At 41.9% G+C, this 13,814-nt stretch overlaps 2 protein-coding genes across 4 annotated transcripts in view; one reads left to right on the forward strand and one right to left on the reverse strand.

The window, feature by feature from the left end:
- Positions 1–3,175, reverse strand: part of LOC117398790 (CD276 antigen-like) — a 165,208-nt gene extending 162,033 nt beyond the window's left edge. The window contains exons 1-2 of one of the 3 annotated variants that reach the window (XM_059012351.1): positions 3,019–3,175; positions 314–338 (exon numbers count right to left, since the gene is read on the reverse strand). The gene's annotated coding sequence lies outside the window, so the exon portion shown is untranslated. The other 2 variants (XM_059012349.1, XM_059012350.1) reach the window with 2 other exon arrangements.
- Positions 3,176–4,478: 1,303 nt separating this feature from the next.
- Positions 4,479–8,418, forward strand: LOC131709689 (uncharacterized). The gene is made up of 3 exons (XM_059012359.1): positions 4,479–4,592; positions 6,745–6,826; positions 7,324–8,418. Exons 2-3 carry the CDS (start codon positions 6,747–6,749, stop codon positions 8,090–8,092), a joined length of 849 nt encoding a protein of 282 aa, XP_058868342.1. The 5' UTR covers positions 4,479–4,592; positions 6,745–6,746; the 3' UTR covers positions 8,093–8,418.
- The last annotated feature ends 5,396 nt before the right edge of the window (positions 8,419–13,814 follow it).

Consider the following 13,814-nt stretch of genomic DNA (forward strand, 5'->3'; position numbering starts at 1 on the left):
GTCTGTTCCGAAAAGGTATCTATTTTAAACACAATATTTAATAAACTAGTATTTACATCTCTCTCTCTCTCTCTCCAAGCTGCATGCAGCTCACAGCACAGCTGCAGATCCAGGCTTTGTTTTCCACGCTGTCGAGGCGATCGAGTCAAACACAGTCGAGTTTAATAACATCTAAGCAATGCACTTTTTATTTTATACCATAAAACCACCAGTGTGATTTCTTAAAGACTTGATATAAACCGGGTTTATAAATGGAAGTTACTAACCGGTAATATTAAAGAAATTCAAACATGTGGGCTACGTGTTGGGGCACCTCTCTTCTGTTCACTATAGTGGCACTGAAGGGGAACAAGGAAAAAATAAAATAAAATATAAACCCTTGATTTAAGCTTTTACGTATTTTGTTTTTAGCAACGCTAAATATTTAGCTAAATATCTAACTGGCCAGCTAAATCTGGAGTGTATATGCAACTTAGCTCCACCCTCTTTGTGCTTTCACACAATTTGATTGGCTCTTATTGGCTCTTGGTTAAAGAAAAGGGCTTGTAACCAGGAGGTCCCCGGTTCAAATCCCACCTCAGCCACTGACTCATTGTGTGACCCTGAGCAAGTCACTTAACCTCCTTGTGCTCCGTCTTTCGGGTGAGACGTAGTTGTAAGTGACTCTGCAGCTGATGCATAGTTCACACACCCTAGTCTCTGTAAGTCGCCTTGGATAAAGGTGTCTGCTAAATAAACAAATAATAATAATAATAATAATAATAATAATAATAATAACAGTGTTGTGTAATAACATAGCAGATAGAGACTTTAGGAGCTGGGGGATGGGGTCCCGCAAGAAGGCTTTTTTTTTCTCATATCGTAAATTACCAGAACTCGACACACACACACAAACACACACACACACACACACACACACACAAATGCCCCCCTGCCCCACTAACACGGGGCTAAACATTATAATTATGATTTTACACAGTGAAAAATATATATATCGCAGCTCTGAGACACAGTTTGCATCGATTTGATTCGCAAGTATGGGTTTCATTTGCAAATTATTTTCAATTAAGTAGTGAGGCACTACCAACATGTATGAGTATTTCTCAATGAAAAAAAAATACAACACAAGACAGGCTCTGTTTGATAAACTGTAACTTTAGTCAAACTCGTTTTGAATTTCACAGCCAACAATCAACTAATGGGTCAGTCAGCGGGCAGCATCAACGCTATTGGCTAATCATCAGCCAATGGAGTTGTTGATACCGCCCACTGGCTGTGATTGACAGTAGTAGTTTCGGCACAGTGAAATGTAAAAAGAACAGCAGCTCGCGTCACATCGAAATGAAAACGAAGCAGAAAAGGAAATGGACAGAGTGAAATAAAGTGGAAAAAGAGAAATAAATAAATTAATAAATAAATAAAAAGGGAAATAAATAAATACATTAATGAATAAATAAAAGCCCATGTATTTATTTTAGTTAATTAATGTATTTATTTATTCCTGTATTTATTTATTTTGAATTTGGGCATGGAATATCCTCCATACTGTGGGTTCTTAAACGTTTCTATGTTAGGACCCAAAACAGTAACTCACTGCCTTCTCGAGACCCAGTTCATATTTGGAAATGAAAATAAAAATGTGGATTTATTTTTTTTATTTTTATTTTTCCAATAATAGAAATTAAGTAAAAATTCAAGTCAAAGAGAGTAATAACGGGTCTTAATGGGAGCAGCGAGTCAACTTCCCTGAGTTTCGCTTCGTGTCTATTACTCGGCCACTTCAATGTTTTTCTAAAAGAGCCGTTTCTACAGAAAACTACAATGCCCACAATTCCGTGCGGTAATGCGCTTCTGTAATGTGTTGTAGCGCTGGACCGTAGTTTAATAAAACTTTGACCCAACCACTAATAGCAAACTACAAACCTGTATTTGATAGAGATTATATTTATGAATGGAAGAAAGAAGCATCTGACAAAATCTAAAACCGCCATTGAGTACAGGGTTGTAGTTTGCTATTCGTTTTAATCCGGTGCTATGTTTAAAACTGCTGAGCTTTCAAATTCCATCACAGCATTTTAAATAAAATAATACAATGACATCTGAACTTACTTTTCCACTATCGAAGCACTGCTTTCTGAAGCTGGCCACTCGAGAGCTATCCCGTCATACTGTGAATGCTTTTCCAAATGTCGTGTCAGGTTGTTAACGCTTCTATTTGAAAACACAATCGCCACAAAGCATACGCTGCAGACGCTCCTCTGCATTCTGAACAGCTTTTAGAAATCCGAAACGCAAGAAGATATCGTTATATTTTTGCTTAATCTTCATTAAACCCTAGATCGCTGTACAGCAGTAATTTATAATATTCTCCAGCACTCTGATTAGCGGGGGTTGCTTACGCGCACACTGGGTGAGTTGGGACTTTCTGGGGAAACGCAAATACGCGCCCTCTAGACCATGTTAAAGCTGCATTTATTTTCCGCACGATGCGACCCACCAAAAAGGTTTTAGGGACCCACTTTGGGTCGCGACCCGCAGTTTAAGAACCCATGCTCCATAGGAACGGGCCAAAATGAAATAATCAGATATGCGTCAGACTCGTTAAACCTGCAGGGAAGTGAAAACTGTACAGGGCCGGATATGCGAGTGTGACTGCATTAGCAAGACTGTCCACAGAGGGCGCTCATGATCTGTTACTTATTAATACAATCTGCCCCCCCCCCCCGTTTCCTGTATTTTGTACAGTGATAGCTTCGTGTTTAATTATGTTGCTTTTGCCGACTACAGTACATGTAATCGAATCAGGCTCAACAAAACCTATTTATCTTTTATAAATAATGTATTTAAAACACAGATTGTACAGTCGAAGGGTATTTAACACGAGCATTACCCCGTCTTCAAACTCAAAGCCAGACTAAAGAATAAAAGGCAGGATAAATAAACACATACATTAATAAATATAACGAGTCAAAGCATTCCCTTTGCAAACAATAAAAACACAACTTTAAAACACTTTACCTTAAACGCTTGTCCGCAGTGTTCACTCAGCCGACTTGCTGTGGGTCTGGTATCACTCCGCCTGCGGTGTGTGGGCGAAGTCACGGCTCTCGGGCTGACAGGAGGAGGAGACTCGTCTAAAGCAGAGGGAGCGACACCAAACACCACAGAGGACAGGTTTAATGCATGTGATTATTCATTTATTTATTAATGCATGTGTTTATTCATTCTTTTATTTCTGTCTTTATCCTGCCCTTGTTTTCTTGCGGCGGTCTGGCTTTGAAGACGGGGTAATGCTCGTGGTAAATACCCTTCGATTGTAAAATCTGTATATTTAAAGTTACATTTTTATTTGTTTTGGTATTTATAAACGAGCATATTTAAAGTTAGATTAGTATTTGTTTGTTTCTATAATAACCTCTAGCACTGTCCGTATATTAAATTAAACCAATATCTTTGAAATCCATTGTGTTTAGACCAAAACGTCAAAAAAAGGGCGATTTTTGTGAAATGCACGTTCGCTGTTTTTGTAATTAAGGGGGTAAGGCTAAGCAAATTGCATATGAGATTAAGTGAATTCCATAACAGTCGGTTCTGCTGTTGATTCTCATACCGCTACAAAATACTGAGCATGACCCTTCATAAAGAAGTTTGAACGTTGACTTCAGCGAGCAGATCATTGCATTGGATACCGATAGCTTACATGTAGGTTACAATCAGTGCAGTCTAGCTGTCTTCCAGGCAGGTGTCAGTGCAGTCTAGCTGTCTTCCAGGCAGGTGTCAGTGCAGTCTAGCTGTCTTCCAGGCAGGTGTCAGTGCAGTCTAGCTGTCTTCCAGGCAGGTGTCAGTGCAGTCTAGCTGTCTTCCAGGCAGGTGTCAGTGCAGTCTCGCTGTCTTCCAGGCAGGTGTCAGTGCTGTCTAGCTGTCTTCCAGGCAGGTGTCAGTGCAGTCTAGCTGTCTTCCAGGCAGGTGTCAGTGCAGTCTAGCTGTCTTCCAGGCAGGTGTCAGTGCAGTCTAGCTGCCTTCCAGGCAGGTGTCAGTGCAGTCTGTAGCTGTTATACAAATTTAACTTTAAATATACTCGTTTATAAATACTTACTGTATGCACGTACACACGTCCGGGCTTAAAACAAAACTTTTTTTGTAAATTTAAGAGCGCCGTTACTTAGCGTTCCTAACTACCCAACTTCAAACTATCCGGCGAGCTTTCAAACTCCAATACAGAGAGGAAAGGGCGTGGCTTAGGAAAGGGAGTATGTGACATCATCTCAATTTCAATGACGTCTCGCCTCCAATTTCGAGTCCGACTCAATACTACAGACTATTTAACAATTGCACATGTACTGATAAATTATAATAAGAATAAGACCCCAATAAATAAATATGTGAACCAAATAATAATAATTTTTAATAATAATAACGTTTTTTCTACGTGTATGTCGTTTCTATTCTAATTATATTAGGGACTATGTTCCCGGCGCAAGGTTACTTCCCCAAGAGCTACGCTGTAGAACGCTTATCCAGTCAGTCAGTCAGTCGGTCTGGTAGAACTGGAAGCTGCGTGTTTGTGGATCGTGTGCTCTCAGGTGTTGAAGGTAAAGTGTTTTAAAGTGTATTTGTTTATTTGTAATGTTTGCAAAGTGAATACTGTGCGTCTCGCTATATTTATTAATTCATTTAGTCCTTAAACACAGAGAGGGAATAATAACGGAGCTATATTCGGGAAAGACGTTCTGTAGTCTGCCCGTTAATCGCAAATAAATCAATAATAATCATAATTCATATTTATCGTGCTGTCAATGGTCTTTGTAAATAAATGTGGATTTGATTTTGTATTGACCTCTTGACGGAGTTTTGCAAGTTGTGTTTTTTGCTCGGGGGGTGGAGTCTCTATAACAAACAGCTCAAAAAAATCGATGCAGTTTGAAGTTATTTATGGTGGGGGAGGCACTTCATATAGTATTTTATTGACCTGCGTTCACCCTCGAGTCTAACCCTGGGTAAATTGTCTAGCAGCATTTTTGGTGACTTCACAATGTCTAAACAGCGACATGTAGCGACTTTGTGGTTTCTCTGGCGACTTTGTGGAATTGGCGAAGCTTCCTCCCTGACTCTCCTCAGCAGCAGTGAAGCGTTAAATAAGTGAGCGGCTCAGTAAAAGACTCAACTTCACAGCTCAGTGCCGCTCCCGCTGAGCCACTCGGAGGCGCTCCTGAGCATTTCTCATCAGTGATCAGTGAGCGTACTGTGAATATGCCACCTGCAGGAAACAAGTAGAGATCACAGGCAGGACTGACAAACAGGTTTGTCAAGAACGATGAACGGGTTTCGACTTATGAAGTTATGTATTAAATTGGCTAAATAAGATGGTAAAAATTGTTGTTTTCGGATTTGTATCATTTAATTTTTTTTTTTTTTAAATGTAGAGCTGTTTTATAGTTATTAATGTATTATTATTATTATTAGGCTTGTAGTATTAATATTATTCATAATTATCATTATTAAAGTCGGTATTGCCGGTATTAAACACAGCCAGATATGAGGTTCAGTCCAAACAGAGCCCCGAACTCAGCGAGGTCCAGCAGGGGGCAGTAACTTCACACGGGGCCATTTCATCAACCATCACCTCAGAAACACAAACAAGCAAATCATTATTATTATTCACCATTTTTAAAAGTCGCTCAGCGCTCTCGTGGAGCAGAGCGTAAAGTCATTTAAATCTGCTCAGTGTGCTTTCTGAGCGGGCTCCCTCTGAGCGGGCTCCCTCTGAGCGGGCTCCCTCTGAGCGGCCTCCCTCTGAGCGGCCTCCCTCTGAGCGTCCTCCCTCTGAGCGTCCTCCCTCTGAGCGTCCTCCCTCTGAGCGTCCTCCCTCTGAGCGTCCTCCCTCTGAGCGCCCTCACTTACTTAACGCGCCCACTGAGGGGACTGATGGTCAAGCTGGTCTGTGTTGTCATGGTAACTGTGAACAATGCGGTCCGTTTCTGCTCTTCTCCAGATCACACCTGACTTCTCATTCAAACCCTGTAAAGGGGACAATAACAGGCACACAAAACAAAGATACAGACCTTAGAACAAGCTCACCCCAATAACAGAGGAATTTAAACAGACGTGTTTAAAAGAGCGAAACAAATGAAAACACAAGAAGAAAAACACTTCCTGACATAAACCTCACAGTGTCGTGTTTGTGTTCAATGGGAGAAGCGAGAGAATTTCACCAGATACCGACCCCTGGATAAACACCTTCCGAATTTCATCTTGTCAGTGAGAAAAAAATAAAATAAAATTGGGGACGACTTTGAACCAAGTTTCTACACCAGCGCATCAAAACAAAACTCAGCCAAAAGAAAACAGCTTAAGAAACGTGTGTGTGAAATAAAGTGTGTCAGAATATTACTACACAATAATGTTGTGGTTGACCTGTTACTCGTGGCTGCCTGACTCAAAACCATCGAGACGTAATATTGTGTGGTAATATATTCTGACCCTGTGCATCCTGTAGCTGAAGTGAAACTGCTAGAGAGGCTCATGGGAAGTGTAGTTTTTCTGGTTTTTAAGCTGTTGGCGTTCACAATGGCCCTTTCCTTGTGGGTTTAATTTCATGAAACTTTCCTGGAGTATATAGTCTATAACTAAGAGCGCTGTGATGTGTAATAATAATGATAAACAGACAGACGAGTCTTTGAATATTTAGTGACTCCAGTGTGTAACGTGGTATGAATTTAAGATTTCTCTTGTGTGTCGGTACAGAGATGCAGACGGAGCGTGCAAAGAGGATGGACTCTGCAGGAGAAGAAGCGTCCCTGAATTCACCTGAGCTGCCCTGGAACCAGTAAGACCCCCGATCCAGTATTGTACTCCAGGGTTTCTTTTCTCTTGGCTTCAATGTGTGCCCTTCTCGTCCTGCTCTCTGCGCTGAGTTTGATGCGCCACTTTCTCCTCTTCTTGTCTTCTGTTCTGTTTCAAGTTTCTGCTCGCTATTGAACTTGTTTCATTGGCACCGGATCACATCAGGCAGCCTGGGAGCAAACTGTCCCAGTGAGTGTCCGAGTCATAAATGTACTGAACCCTGTGTGTGTGTTTATAACCCTGTGTGTGTGTTTATAACCCTGTGTGTGTGTTTAGAACCCTGGTGCTCTGTGTGTGTGTGCGTGTATGTCTCTCTGTGTGTTTCTCAACCTAGGTGCTCTCTTCTCTCTCTCTCTCTCTCTCTCTCTCTCTCTCTCTCTCTCTCTCTCTCTCTCTCTCTCTCTCTCTCTCTCTCTCTCTCTCTCTCTCTCTCTCTCTCTCTCTCTGTGTTTCTGAACTTTTTGCTCTTCTCCTGTTCAGGCTGTATTTGAAAAGAAGGACCGAGTCCAGGATCCAGTTAAGGAGGAGAGTGTGCTTCACTGGCCCTGCTGCTGCTGCTGTTACCGGGGTATTGGCAATCCTCATACTGGCTGCTGGCAGTGTGAGCAGCGACAGTGAGTTTGTGAAAGTCTTGCGCTCAGTGAAGTGTACGGAGGGGCAGGACTGTATCCTGAGCTGCACCTTCTACTACACAACTGGACACTGGGATGAGAGGTCAGGTGTGATCTGGAGACAAGCAGAAACGGGGCGCATTGTTCACAGTTACCATGACAACACAGACCAGCTTGCCGATCAGCTCCCTCAGTATGTGAGCAGGACCGTCCTGTTTGATTCTGAGCTGCAGCGCGGGAACGCTTCACTGCTGCTGAGGAGAGTCAGGGAGGGAGATGCTGGAGAATACAAGTGCTCTGTTTACACTCTTAGACTGTACGGGTCGGGCCTGACTGAGGTAGTCGTGGTTCCGGCTCCACCCACAACAGCACCAGCTCATGTGACAGTCCCGAGCTCTGACCGACACGCCTGGTGGGTTTCAGGAGCAGTTCTTCTTTGTGTGATTGCAGGGCTCTGTGTCGGTCTGTGGCTCTATAAAAAACATGCAGGTCACAGCTGGAAGTCCAGCAAGGCTTCTAGTCCAGCACAGGCAGTGCCGTTATCAGACGTGATCAAGGAGCCCAGTGAAGTCAGACCACTCCCCTGCACTGCTCAATTTACCCAGTTTAATACAAGCTCCCAAAACGAAATAGTGTAACCCCGTTAATGTCCCCTTGGTTAATATCCCAACCCGCTTATTATCATGGTTTTTTTAAAACCACTTGCCACTCCCCATAGGTTTCTATGTTAAATTAACTCTTTTAATATCACTAGGAACCCCGCTTATTATCCCCTTTTTGAGTCGTCTACCAAAGCTGTGCAGATGAGGAGTACTGTTTTAAATAAATTATTTAACCAATGATACTATCCCTAGATTATTAAACTCTGTGTAAACACTATCACAAGCGGTACTGGAAGGACGTTACTTCAGAAAGTCACACACCTTCAAAATGTTGGTTAAACTGGCTTTGGCTACATAACTAGCCTGATGTACTGTACGTAGCTCACTACAAACAAAAACACCTGCTCGAAAAAGAAAAGATCTGACAGACACTCAGAAACAGGAAACTGTATGTCTCTGTGAAGGAACACCAAAGATTTCACATCAAAACATTGCATAACAATTCAGAATTGATCAGTCCACTCTTAATAAACTCTACCGAAACCGGGAGCTGGCTTTGCTGTGCCTGATTTCATTAGATTGTACACACAGCGTTGTTTGAGTTGTTAGTTACAGTAATTATGTTGCGTTACAGCAATAAACTTAAGCTTATGGTAGTGTTTTAGTGGACTGGTTTCCCCCTGCACTGATAGCATGTCAGCTAGCTAATTAAAGTATGCAGCAATTGTTCACGTTTGTTTGAGCTATCTAGACAAATAATTAATTTCTGCTATTGTCTAATTAAACCTATTTGATGTTACACTACTGTAACATTAGTACAATATTGTAATACAAGACTACAGATATGGATTATCCCCAAATAACTCTGTATGGTAATGGGGATATTAAACGGGTTACACTGTATATACAGAGTATTTCATTGGATTATTTCTGCAGTTTTGCTTGTCTACCTTTATTTTATATTGGTATTTGAGTGCAAAAAAATATATGGCAGCGTACATGGATTGTTAGAAGAGGAGCGCTGAAGAGTTTGAGCCGTGTTCGGAGGATTTCTGAAAGCAGCGACAGCACTTGGAGTATCTTTTACAGTGCTGGGACAAAATACTGTGAAGCCAGAAATACTTGAAACCAGTATTTTCAATCTACTGCTCGGGAGGAAAATAAAACAAAACACAACTCTGGAAAGAAATCTATATAAAACATCAGAATCAATTCTACAATCATCTCCTTTAGCTGAGTTTGAAATTCACCTTTGTGAATATTAATAGAGATTTATTGAAGTCTTTATATCCAGGCTGTGGATTCCTGGCCACTGTCTCACCAAGCTGTTCCTGCTTCACCCTGGGATTGAGAAGGATCATTTCTCCGAGCTGCCTTTCCATTTGGAAATGGTTTTTGTTGGAAGGATTTTTCCAAACCCAGGTGGTTCTGCGGCTGCACCGCTTCCTGAACGCTGGGGGAGATTAAGACAATTCACTCATTTTACTTGTGCTGGATTCATTTTGTTCAGCTTTTATATATATATATATATATATACATATATATCTCTGTGTGTATTTTTCCTTAATCACCTGGATTGTGTACTTATGCTTGTTCTGTTGTGTGTGTGTGTGTGTGTATATATTTCTGTGTGGATAGATGCTTGTTCTGTTGTGTATATATATTTCTGTGTGGATAGACGCTTGTTCTGTTGTGTATATATATTTCTGTGTGGATAGACGCTTGTTCTGTTGTGTGTATATATTTCTGTGTGGATAGACGCTTGTTCTGTTGTGTGTATATATTTCTGTGTGGATAGACGCTTGTTCTGTTGTGTGTATATATTTCTGTGTGGATAGATGCTTGTTCTGTTGTGTGTATATATTTCTGTGTGGATAGACGCTTGTTCTGTTGTGTGTGTATATATTTCTGTGTGGATAGATGCTTGTTCTGTTGTGTGTATATATTTCTGTGTGGATAGATGCTTGTTCTGTTGTGTGTATATATTTCTGTGTGGATAGACGCTTGTTCTGTTGTGTGTATATATTTCTGTGTGGATATACGCTTGTTCTGTTGTGTAGTTTTACACAAATAGTTTAGTCCAGGGGACACTTTGGACTCTTTGGCAATGAAGGACTGAAATGGATCTGTCTTGTATTTGTTGGGTCAATTGAACTGATTCGTGTATCTGTGATTATTGGATGTGGTTTATATTTGAAAGCAATTGTGAATTGAATTCTGATTCTTCTAATTGTTTCTTCTGTCTCCTTGTCTTTCCCATTGCTGTGCTATTGTTATCGTTTCCCAATGTTTCTATCCTGTGTTTGTTGATTTACCTCAAAGCATGTTTATTGTAATGATGGTGACTTTCCCAGCGTTTATTGCTTGGATCTGGCACTCGGCTCACTTACCTTTTTTATACCTGTCTTATTGCTGCTGGGAATAGAATTCCAATCCGGTAATTCCAATCATGTTTATTATCCTCTAGAGTCACAATCTTTCACAACAGAAATACAACATTATATACTGTATGTGTTTTACCTTTTACAAAAGAAAGATTACTTTCTATGCGTAGAAATCATGAATTTCTGTTTATATGAAGCGTTTATTTTACTGTATACATTTTGCTAACTAATATGTTTTGTTCATACAAAAATAAAATGGAAAAAGATAGCATTTCTCTCTGTCTTGCTTTATTGAATATGACTATCCAGCACACAGGAGCCTAAAGGGTTAATAAAAATGTTAGAAATGCATTGACTTTTTTTTCCAAATATTATTTCATACCAATTTCAGGGGTAAAATTATCAATTACAATAATGTCTAAATCTGGTACCTGGAGTGCACATTCATTTTGAATCTGGATTTGAAGAAGTTAACTCAGACACTGGCACACAGATACAGCAGTTATGAAACATGACATTAACTCAGACACTGGCACACAGATACAGCAGTTATTAAACATGACATTAACTCAGACACTGGCACACAGATACAGCAGTTATGAAACATGACATTAACTCAGACACTGGCATACAGATACAGCAGTTATTAAACATGACATTAACTCAGACACTGGCACACAGATACAGCAGTTATTAAACATGACATTAACTCAGACACTGGCATACAGATACAGCAGTTATTAAACATGACATTAACTCAGACACTGGCACACAGATACAGCAGTTATTAAACATGACATTAACTCAGACACTGACACACAGATACAGCAGTTATGAAACATGATATTAACTCAGACACTGACACACAGATACAGCAGTTATTAAACATGACATTAACTCAGACACTGGCACACAGATACAGCAGTTATGAAACATGATATTAACTCAGACACTGGCACACAGATACAGCAGTTATGAAACATGACATTAACTCAGACACTGACACACAGATACAGCAGTTATGAAACATGATATTAACTCAGACACTGGCACACAATAGAGTTAATATAACAATGTATATCTAATGTATATCTTCTGTAACAAGATTTCAGGTTGTAACACAACACACTGTGGAAACATATGCAAGCTGTTTATTTTTATATTATGTGTTATTACAGTATTATTGGTTTTGTTTTTCTTTGAATAAAATATAAAAAATAAATAAATAAAAATGTTCATAAGGAGCTGTGGGAGGGAGGTGAAATTCACTGGACACCCGCAGGGGTGTACTTTAATAATTCGGCCACAAGGTGGCACTGCACTGCTGGCTAACTCGGATACCAACAATGGTAAACATAAGAACATAAGAAAGTTTACAAACGAGAGGAGGTCATTCACCCATCTTGCTCGTTTGGTTGTTATTATTATTATTACTTATTTATTAGCAGACGCCTTTATCCAGGACGACTTACAATCGTAAGCAAATACATTTCAAGTGTTACAATACAAGTAATACAATAAGAGCAAGAAATACAATAACTTTTGTTCAAGCAAAGTACAAGTGTGACAAACCACAATTCAATAATACAGCAGATAATAGTGATAGTTACATCAGGATATGATTAAATAGTGATAGTTACATCAGGATGTGATTAAATACAAAGTACTACAGATTAAACACTTGGCAGATTACAGTATTCTGAAGTACAGGATTAAATGCAGTAAAATAGGGGGCAGATAAGAGTAAATAAAGCACATTTAAATGAAGGGTGATAGTGTCCCAGGATACAAACAGAGGAGTTCTACAGGTGCTCTTTGAAGAGGTGAGTCTTGAGGAGGCACAGGAATGTGGTCAGGGACTGGGCAGTCCTGACATCTGTAGGAAGGTCATTCCACCACTGCGGAGCAAGGGTGGAGAAGGAGCGGGCTCTGGAGGCAGGGGAGCGTAGCGGAGGTAGAGCTAGTCTTCTAGTGCAGGCGGAGCGGAGAGGTCGAGTGGGGGTGTAGGGAGAGATGAGGGTCTGGAGGTAGCTGGGTGCAGTCTGGTCAAGGCATCTGTAGGCTAGTACAAGAGTCTTGAACTGGATGCGAGCGGTGATCGGGAGCCAGTGGAGTGAGCGGAGTAGTGGAGTAGCGTGGGCGAAGCGAGGCAGAGAGAACACCAGGCGGGCAGCAGAGTTCTGGATGAGCTGGAGCGGACGGGTGGCGAACGCACGGAGGCCAGCCAGGAGGGAGTTGCAGTAGTCTAGGCGGGAGAGTACCAGGGCCTGGACCAGGAGCTGGGTAGCATAGTTGGTGAGGAAGGGTCGGATTCTTCGGATGTTGCTCAGAAAGAATCGGCAAGTGCGTGCCAGAGTGGAGATGTGCTGGGAATAAGAGAGGCAGGGGTCCAGGGTGACTCCAAGGTTCTTAGCGGAGGAAGAGGGAGAGAGTGTGGTAGATTCCAGAGGAACAGAGATAGAGAGATCAGAGGAGGGGGAGGAGGAGGAGGAGGGAAAGAACAGGAGGTCAGATTTAGAGAGGTTGAGTTTGAGGTGATGCGAGTGCATCCAGGAGGAAATAGCAGACAGACAGGTAGAGATACGGGAGGAGATGGTGGAGTCAGAGGTGGGGAAGGAGAGGAAAATCTGAGCATCATCAGCATAGAAATGGTATGAGAAACCATAGGATGCGATGAGGGGGCCCAGGGAGCAGGTGTAGAGAGAACAAGAGAGGACCCAAGACTGACCCTTGGGGGACTCCAGTTAAGAGAGGGTGAGGTGTGGAGGTTGCTCCACGCCAGGTTACCTGGTAAGTGCGGTTGGAGAGGTAGGAGGAGAACCAGGCCAGAGCAGTGCCAGAGATCCCCAGGTCAGCAAGAGATGATAGTAGAATAGAGTGATCAACAGTGTCAAAGGCAGCAGAGAGGTCGAAGAGAATTAGGACAGAGGAGAGAGAGGCAGCTCGGGCACACTTAAGTGAGTTGGTGACAGACAGGAGGGCGGTTTCAGTGGAGTGAGCAGAGCGGAAGCCAGATTGGAGAGGGTCAAGCAGAGAGTGGTTGGACAGGAAAGCATAGAGCTGGCAGTGTACAGTCCGCTCGAGGGTTTTGGAGAGGAAGGGTAGGAGGGAGACAGGACGGTAGCTCTGGAGGGAGGTGGGGTCGAGGGTAGGTTTTTTGAGGAGGGGAGTGAAGAGACTTTTTTGAAGGCAGAGGGAAAGATACCAGAAAGTAGAGAGGTGTTGAGAAAGGAGGAGATGAAGGGGAGTAGAGCAGGAGCAGCAGCTTGAAAGAGGTAAGTGGGGAGGGGGTCCAAGGCACACGTGGTGGGTTTGTGACCCTGGAGCAGGGAGGAGAGGTCAGAGTCTGAGAAGGGCAAGAAGGTGGAGAAGGA

This window comes from Acipenser ruthenus, chromosome 44 (assembly GCF_902713425.1).
Source record: "Acipenser ruthenus chromosome 44, fAciRut3.2 maternal haplotype, whole genome shotgun sequence".
Lineage (NCBI taxonomy): Eukaryota > Metazoa > Chordata > Actinopteri > Acipenseriformes > Acipenseridae > Acipenser > Acipenser ruthenus.